Source organism: Myotis myotis, unplaced genomic scaffold (assembly GCF_014108235.1).
Source record: "Myotis myotis isolate mMyoMyo1 unplaced genomic scaffold, mMyoMyo1.p scaffold_m19_p_18, whole genome shotgun sequence".
NCBI lineage: Eukaryota > Metazoa > Chordata > Mammalia > Chiroptera > Vespertilionidae > Myotis > Myotis myotis.
Genome location: NW_023416322.1, coordinates 31288696 through 31297988, shown reverse-complemented (window position 1 = coordinate 31297988; position 9293 = coordinate 31288696). Strand labels below are relative to the sequence as shown.

Below are 9293 nucleotides of genomic sequence, written 5' to 3'. Positions count from 1 at the left end.
AAATCCTACCAAGAAAAATGAAAATATCCACTCAAAAATGTGTGCATGACCCAGTAACGTGTACGGAACTAGCAGGTAATAAAGATAAACTTGTACTCTAGAAACACTTGACTCCACAACCTGTGCTCTTTCCGCTCTACCACACTGAGGGAAACTTGCTACGTAAACTTTATCCAATACACTTTATATTATAAAGGGATTGGTAATCAGATTGTTGGAAGTGGGGGAGGACACCCATCAGTTGCCTTTTGTAGGGAATTTTGATTAATTATGATTGAGTTCAAATAATGGGAAAACAGCCAGCCAATATCCAGCACATCGTAGATACTCACTGTTTTTTCCCCCTGCATCTATGATAAACATCAACAAATATTTTCATAGCTGTGTCATGAACATCTATTAAACATCCAATGGCCCAGAAACAGCCCACGTATGTGAAACTGTGTGATAATTTGAAGGTCATGAGCATTGGAAATATGTAGATCCTTTCTCTGATCTCTATTGAAAAAGTAGCTCAGATCTTTAAAGGTGCAGCACTTTCTGAGGCCACGTTCGTTACTGGTGTGATGTGAAGGTTGCGACTGTTGGAAATAGATACCCTCTTTGGGAAACTATCACATTGTCCATGTTTACTGCAGCATTTCTATAAGTGCACAACACACTGTTACACAGTGGTACGCATGGAGTTCATTAGAGTGTGATGTTTCAAACAATTCATTGTTTCCTGATGCATTTAAACATGGGAACCTTTCTTTATACTGAATTTTATGGGAATGGAATTTAGGAGACTGATCTAACCTTTTGGTTTCAATAATGGTGGACCATATTATTCTAATAACCTGTCCTAATAAAAATGATGAATAAAATCTACTTATTTATATTGACACATATACATATACATTCTTTACTCTCACATGTGTAGCTATGTATACACATACACACAGAATAGGAATATAAATTACCAGGCAAAAACTAAAGGAAAATGAAACAAAATAGAAACTTAGAAAGATTATAGCAGGGTAAGGAAGCTGCTTTTGCCCTGAGGGTAAAATCAAACTAATTGACTTTTTCTTTTTTACTTTGTTTGGTGAAGGAGGCAAACATCAGAGCCCAGGCTCCCCACAAGGTAGGAGCTCTAATGGGGGACCCTCCAGAATTAGCAGGGCTCACTCAGGGTAGGGGTGAACCAGAGGGAACCAGCTGTGCAGACTCACTGCTGTGCTCCAGGCCCCTCCACTTGAGCCTTGTAAAGGTGGTCCTAGAACAGGGACTCCTTCAGTCCCCTGGCAAAAGCCATCACAAATCATCTCTAGAGAGAGGCACTTGCATCCTAGGCTTTCAATTATTCCTAAAAGTACATGTTCAGGCCAGTGACCCCTCACTGTCCCCTCCTTGGCTGAAGTATTGCTCATCTGCAGCCTACATTTCATAATGGGCTTTTCATAAGTTACCTTGACCCTAGCTTCTCCATCCAAGATAAGTTGAAAGATTATGCTCCCCAAATGCCTTAGTTGCTGTATTTATCATTTTCGTTTTGTTGTTTGATGGACCGCCTTTACCAAAAGACCCTGAACCCCTCAAAGGCAGAGACCATACCTTCTTCATCCTGTGTTCCCAGCACTGAGGACAGAGCATGCATCCAACTGTGTGTATTCAATGAATGAACAAGCCCTTCCTGAAAGTGTGGAAACTGAAGGGGAGAGTTCCAGTGAGTGAATAAGGCAGGTAACTCCTGAGATGTAAGGCCATCTCCTCTGCCTTGGCTTTCCAGGGCCACCTGGTTTATCCCCAGGCCATAGGTCCCCAAACGTGGGGACAAGGCACAGAGGATGAGGAAATAGAACGTGGAAAATGGAGAGACCCAAGGGAGCAACAGCTGTCATGAAAAGGAGAATGAGATCTATGCACAAAACACCTGCTTTGAGTCCTGCCCCACCTCACACTAGACATCTGGTTCAAGTCACTTAACCTCTGCACCTCAGGCTCCTCAGCTGTCACATCAGAGCAGTAATGATACCAATCCTGTTGCATACGGTTGTTTTTCAAAATGAGGTGGTAGATTTGAAATTGCTTTGTAATTCAAAAAGAGCATGTAAACTAGCTTTTGCATTGAAGCTGTTGGTTATTATTACTAGTGGTATTGAAAAGGAGACCCAGAGAGAAAAGGACGCACAGAAGTGAGGTTGCAGTGAAGAGAAGCTGAAGACAAAAATCACTCTAACAGAAGCAGATTCTCAACTGTCATAAAGGCACTGAAACCCTTCATATGTGGGAACTCGAGTTCTAGATTAGAAGGCGGGACCACATATTGGTTAAAATAAAGGCTTTAAAGTAAGGTCTGGCCTAGTAGGTTAAGATGAACAGGTGCCCCAGCAGATGGTCCATGTGAGTTAACACGAGGCCTTGCCATGAGGATCTCTTAGAATATTAATCACCATCAATCTTTCTCATCCCTTTGGTGCTGTACACATTATTCCACCCCCTCTCTTTTCCCCTGTGGCCCAGCCCCCTCTAACACCCACCTGCCTCACAGAGTCACCTTACTAATCAAGTTGTCAGCAACCATCAGCTGGGTGGAGATGCTTATGCCAATGGCAAAGAATGACATCTGATTGTGACATTTTTTCCAGCCAACTTCTGTCTGGGGACCTGGCCTATATTCCCTTCTTGCAAGCTCTGAGCCCAGGAGAGTAGCTGTTATCTTATCTGGGTGCCCAACTCCCACTGCCCACTGAAAGGATGGAACTAGTTATCCATCAAACTATACCCCATTTCTACTTTCTTGAAAAGATATTTCTCTGAACTTTGAGGTAGATTCAAAGAATTGGAAATACAGACTGTCAGAGATAGTAAAGGTCCTTAGAGATGGTCTCATCCAACTTCTTCATTTTATGGAGGAGGAAACAGAGGTCCCAAGAGGTGAAATGGCTTATTCAAGGTTACAGAAAGAATTGTGGCAGAGCCGGGAGAAGAACAGAGGTGGGAGAAGCTGAGGGACAACAGGCATTTGTAATGTCGAGTTACACATTTTCATCATTTTATCCATGAAGAAACCCTTCTCTTGTTGCATTTTATTTTAGAACTATAAAATTCCAAATAATGAAAATCCCTTAATATTTTTCATTTAATATGATTGTCACTCTCTTACTACCTAAGTTGCCTTTCAGATTCACTGACAAAACCCCTTCAAACAAGAAGAAGAAAATGGCTTCAGGTCTTGTGGACCTAATACACGCTAGGTGCCATGTTAGGCAGGTTTATGAGACAGGATCCCTCAGAGTGGAGAGATCGTATAACTTGTCTGATATCAGAGGGTCAGGAAATGGACCTTTCAGACTCAAAAGCTCCTGTTGCTCCCCCCCCCCCCCATACCTGCCAGGCAATTTACATCAGTTATTTCATTGCGCAGAAAAGAGAAGCATCACATGCACAGTGACTAGTGCAGCGCCCAGAACATAGTAGGCCCTCAATCAATAAAGGGCGATGCCCTCTGCCCTTCCCCTATAGGAGTCAAGAATAGATTTGAGTCATTTTCCTTCTGGATATTTCATAATATCCATATATAACATTCATATATACATATGCATAATATATTATGAGATACAAAAATTTAGATGTATATAGCTATTTTTGTATTGATTGTTTATGGGAAATATTATGAAGTCTATCTCTATGTACTAATATTAACCTACCATTGTCAATAATTTTTGCATAGGCATTTTTTTGGAAGAGATAACATCATTGAAAAATATCGCACACTGGGAAGTGGCATTTGAATTCTATTCAGCAGGTTTTTCTATTCGGTGAATATTGTGCAGAAGCAGACTCAGCCTAGATCCCAGCAGAGAGCACCTCAGCCTGTCCAAGGAAACTCTTCCCAGCCTCCCAGGGGTTTGGCTCCACGTTCTGGGCTTGCCATTCTCTTTAAATAGCTCATAGAATGTCCTAATGAACATTGTAGAGGGACCAGGAGTCAGGAAATCTGGATTTTTTTTTACATAAGAAAGGACATATTATGATTTCTTAAATTATAAAAGAAACAGGCTAGGGTAGAACTTTTAATTAGCCTAAAACCTGCTGAAATAGAATACTCAGAAGGTCACTTTTATAACCATCAGTTTTAGACATAAGCGTGTCAGCATTGTGCAGCTGTGTGAAGGTGCCTGTCCTGGGAGACAAAAGCCACCTAACGTTGATGCTTGAAGGCACCTTACTCATAGTACGGCCCAAACTGTGAGAACGAGATCCAGAGACAAGTTACACACAACGTAACAGAGCTAGAAGAGAACCAGGTAAATGAATGCTACTTGGCAGTTGTTTTAGATTATTCTTTCTATGCTACTGGGCTGCAAATTCATGGGATTGGATTAGCGGGGGGGGGGGGGGGGGGGGCGGGGGCATGGCAGAGGGGGGAGCACGGGGAGCAGGTCAGGCAGAGTCCGATTTGTGGAGCCACAGGTGATTTAGAGTTCAAAGGCAGCATAGCAGTCAGGATGACTTTCTGCTATGTCCCAGGGTGACTGAACAGAGCTTGCTTAGAGGGAAACTCGAGATTGCCTGTTCTTATTTATCTGTTTGTTTGGGAATCTGCCAAAAATTTTGTCTCCTGTGCTCATGCCCCAAGCCTTATGGGGTTGCTTTGAATAGCAGTTGTTGATCTACCTATATTTTTAATGTTTGTGTTTACAGTTTCCGGCTATAAAAATCCACCCCAAAGCCTCTGGAGCAGGGGTGGGGAACATCCAGCCGTGGGCTGTTTAAGGCCCTGGAAATCATTTGGTCTGGCCCTGCCAAGGCATGAGGGGTGAGTTCATTAAATGTTTGCTCAAATATAGCAGGCTAATTTTTAAGTTGATAATTTTGTCTGGCCTGTGAACGATGCTATAAATATCCAAATGGCCCTTGGCAGGAAAAAAGGTTCCCCACCCCTGCTCTACAGTTAGCAAGCAAGAGAGAAAGATCATGCTACTGAGGAAGGGTGACTGGCCTTGGGACCCAGATGCTTGTCCCACGGGGCTCACCTTCCTCTTGGAGGCTTCTCACCACCAAGGCTGCCTCACCAGGGCTGACATGGGGAATGCCTACCTATCTCGGGGCGTCCTACCTAGCCTCTTCCCTCAGGCCTTTACCCTTTGGCCTCAGGAGGGCAAACCTATCAGATGAGAAAATGTAACCCATACAGCCACCATGGGTTCCAGCCACTCGCACAGTAGCAGGGGTATCGTCCAGTGATCCTCCTGAACAGATCTGATTTTGCATTTCCTTCCACATCCAGGAAGATGAATTTTGAGTTTACTTACATGCAGAGAACATGCTACCATGAGGACCTCATCGTGGCCAAACCCTCTCCTCAGACTAATTAGAGGGCAGGCAACCTTCAACCTTTAACTCTTCCACCTTCAAATTTCCACCCTCAGATCCTGCTGACTTGCAGAGGGAAGTTTATCCGAGCATTCTAGAAAGCATAGGGGTCCCACATGGGATTGCACCAGCTTGATCTGCTTGGTCATATCCCCGTGAACCGGTCCACTAGTTGAAAAGCAAGAGGAAGAAAGGAAGGAGGAAGTGTTTCTAGTGGGAAAACATGAACCAAATAAACAAACAGGAAGTCACCGAATTGCATCCAAAGTTTTATTCTTGCCAAAGTTTGGGGGTTGCGCTAACTCTGGCAGGCTGCCTTGATAAAGAAGCCAAGTGTGGAGGTGAAGCCATGAAGTTCTACATCACTGGGAAGACAGAGAGCAGGCAGGGCTGGTGGAGGTTCAGCAGGTAAAGCAGGCATTGAGTTTGGGAGCAGAGCTGTGTTTCTGTATTTAACAGCAGCAGTCATCCTCGCGATGACAGCACGCAGGACCTTCTGACCTCATGGGAATAATTCCCAGACAGCAGATCCCAGAGCAGCACCCGGAGCAGCAGCACCCGGAGCTGCAGCACCCAGAATCCTCACAGCAGCCAGAATCCTCACAGCAGCCAGATGATCCTGAGTTGCAGTTTTGAGGCCGTTGGACCCACCGTCTGAGGGGGCTCACCCCGAAGGTCCGGGGAGCCAGGCAGCAGTAGCTGGTGGAACAGGGAGCAGAGCATGGATCAGGGACACAGCACGAGGCGCCCGAGCCACTTGCAGAAGACTGAAGGTAGTAGCTCTGGGAAGAAGGGTACTGGACATAGTATGTCCGGGTCTGGTAGGGAGTCGGGTATTTCACGTAGGTCGTCTGGCACGGAGCTGGGCACTTCACGTACGTCTGGCAGGGAGTTGGGCATTTTACATAGGTTGTCTGGCATGGAGCTGGGCACTGCACATACGTCTGGCAGGGAGCTGCACATTTCACATAGGCTGTCTGGCATGGAGCTGGGCACGCCACATAGGTTTGAGTTGGGCATGGAGCTGGGCATTTCACGCAGGTTTTAGTTGTGCATGGAGCTGGGCATTTCACAGTGGTAACTTGAGAACTTTGTGCAGCCCCCAGTCCCGAACCTTTCACACAAGATGGAGGAAACTGCACCTGCTTCTGCTGGTCACACATTTTTCTGTGCTTTGTAAAATCTGAAAAGAAAGGTTTAGTCAGAACTAGGATGTCCAGGGGCACCTGCAGCATCCCCTTTGGATAGAGTGGTCTGTGAGGAGTAGCCTTTCAAGAAGGTCATGGGCACCCAGAAGCTGTCAACCTGGCATTCAGGTGGACTTGCTACCTTAGGCTCAGCTCTTGTTCTTTCATCTGGCCGTGTGACGCTGGATAAGGCACCCCTCATCGCTGGGCCTCAGTTTCCACCATGGAAAATGAAGGGCTTGCAAGAGTGATGTCTGCATTTCTGCCCAACTCTCTAAGCCTCCTCTCCCCTTACTCACTGTAGTGTCTGCACTATGAATGCTTCTTGGGAAATGGTTGTTTCCACTGAGTTTACCTTGCCATCGATTCATTCAAGAGTGGCTTTCCAATGTCACTCCAATAAAATTTAATTTTTAAAAAAAAAAAGAGTGGCTTTCCTTCCTCCTGCCCAGTCAGGCAGACACAGGGAAGGCAATTTCATGTCAATAGACCCCAAGCCAACAGGAGTCTCAAGCTGAGCCTGACAGAGTCTAACAAGGCCAAACTTGAGTAAGTTTCCACCATTTTCTCTTTGGATCAGCTAGACTGTCACTTTACCTCATTAATGAATCCAAGAGAGGACGGCACAACTACATTCAGCAAGAGAAGGTGGCCCAGTTCACTGAAAAGCCTTTTTTCCATAGGCCTAATGGCTCAGTTCACCCCTCTACCTCTCCTCCAACCCTCCAGCCTCCTTTTCTACCAGCTACTGCCCTCAGCTTTCTTCAGCAGTAGCCCTCAATGCCTTGTCACGACCACCCCCTCCAGAGTTTTCCATGCCAACTCCATCACGGCTCTCTTTCATTCTGTTGTTATCCCTCTGTTGACTTACCCTCTGTTGACAGGAACACGACTGGAAGAAGCCAGTGATCTGAGGAGCTGGCAGTTGGAGAGACCTTTTATAGGGGAGTAGTGAGGCAATTTAATGGTATCTGAATGAAGCACCAGCAATCATGAGGACAAGGGCCAGCATTGCATTGGTGAGATTCCTCCCACTATGTCTAACTCTTCAGTCATAGGCAGAGCATGTCTCTGCTTGACATGCTCAGCCTAAACTTGAGATAAATGAAAAATCTAGATATAGATCAAATCTAGATATTTGAATTTACCTAAACATTAGATAAATGATTCTTGTTGCCTTCCTCATTAGACAAGTCAGTCTTCTTTTTCTACAAGTTAGGAGAGATGCTGATGAGATCTGTCCCCATGAAGTTGTTTCTAGGTCACTGGAGTCTTCAAGGACTTGTTAAGATGTGATTAGTAGCTCAATTTTTCACACTAGCTGTGCCAAGAGCTACTCTGCATTTGCCCAGACTAAATGAAGTGTTCTTTCTGAGGACTTTGATGGTAGTTCCTGTTGGTCTGGGTTACTGCACATGAAGAGTTTGGCTCAGTGGTCCCCCCCTCAATATGGCAGCAAGGCCTTCAAGAAATGCTCTGTTCCATGGACACACAGGTTATTCTATGTTTCTCCCACTATGATGATCCCAAACTCCAGGATCTATATCTAGGCTGTCTTTCCCCACCTTCTCATGCCCTATGATCTGCCTCATTCTCATCTCTCTGAACCCCATTACCATGCCTAGATCCCCAAGAGCCCAGCACAGGGGGAATTCCAGCCAAAGGAACACCACACGATAACAATAATAGTAGAATATAACATTTAGTTGAATTCTCTTTATGTGCCAAACAGTTCATGAGACACATACACTTACAGATGGTTGTGTTGCTGAGACCCTGAAAGACTAAGGAAGTTGCCCATTGTCACAAGCAAATAAGTAGAGAAGCTAGCATTTAAATGTAGGCAGCTGGCCTTCATAAGCCATGACTTTTAGCACTACAATACATTACCTTTTATTTCTAGATATAGCTTTGTCCCTGAATCTCTGCCTCCTTTTCTTTCCCCAGTGCAGTGTATGTAGGAAGAGAGGTAGAAATAATATATATTTAGAACTTACTATGTACTAAATACCGTCCAACTGCTTTATCTGTGTTACTTCATTTGATCTTCATAATAACCCTGTGGTGTAGGCTATGATAGTCCTAGTTTTACGGAAAAGGAATCTAAGACCCAAAGGCTTAACTATTCCACCAAGGACATCCCATTGGTAGGGAAGGGGGCAGCATTGAACCCAAGCTTGTCTACTTTCAGAGCCCACACTCTTCCCACCAAGCCATGTTGAATTGCCCAGTGTGGAAGGTTAGCTTACTCCTGAGCCTAGCACTGGTTCCAAATACTCATGCCCTCAGATCAGCCAGCCCAGGCCCCACCATGGACTCTGTGGCCTTTCAGGTGAAAGATGTTTCTGCGTTTCTCCATAATGGATCCCCAAATTCTCAAAGACCCGTAAGCCTTAAGGCTCTAAAATTTCCTAAATAAAAAGGAAAAAACACAACAACACAAACCCCTACTACTTCTTAGGCACTTCTCACTCCAACCCAGGTCTTTCAAGGTCTGTCCCTGAATAGTTTGGAAGAGGCAAGAATAGGAGATTCTGCCCCAGACTTGGAAAGTTTCCTGTTTCCTCCTGCCATCTGTGCTTCTGGTAGGCTTGTAACACTCCATAGCTTCTTCTGAGAAGCCCACCCATCCCTCTCCCCAAGGGGATGGTGTAGTGGGGAGGAATGTGGTTTCAGGCCATTCCAGTACCTGCTCATCTAAGTGGCCCAGATCAGTTAATACCTAGGCCCGATGTTTTCTGAAGG

At 45.1% G+C, this 9293-nt stretch overlaps 1 protein-coding gene across 2 annotated transcripts; it reads right to left on the bottom strand.

Moving 5' to 3' along the window:
- Positions 1 to 5617: 5617 nt before the first annotated feature.
- Positions 5618 to 7515, bottom strand: CRCT1 (cysteine rich C-terminal 1). 2 transcript variants are annotated; one of them, XM_036344935.1, is made up of 2 exons: positions 7420 to 7515; positions 5618 to 6544 (listed from the first exon to the last, which is right to left on the bottom strand). In XM_036344935.1, exon 2 carries the CDS (start codon positions 6522 to 6524, stop codon positions 5814 to 5816), a length of 711 nt encoding a protein of 236 aa, XP_036200828.1. In that variant the 5' UTR covers positions 6525 to 6544; positions 7420 to 7515; the 3' UTR covers positions 5618 to 5813. The 2 variants fall into 2 exon arrangements, with proteins under 2 accessions (XP_036200828.1, XP_036200829.1); XM_036344936.1 differs by lacking the exon at positions 7420 to 7515 and adding an exon at positions 6691 to 7392.
- Between the last annotated feature and the right edge of the window lie 1778 nt (positions 7516 to 9293).

What these genes read in the sequence shown, in the direction of transcription:
- CRCT1 (XM_036344935.1), bottom strand. Translation starts at nt 6,524, where the DNA reads ATGTGTGACCAGCAGAAGCAGGTGCAGTTTCCTCCATCTTGTGTGAAA.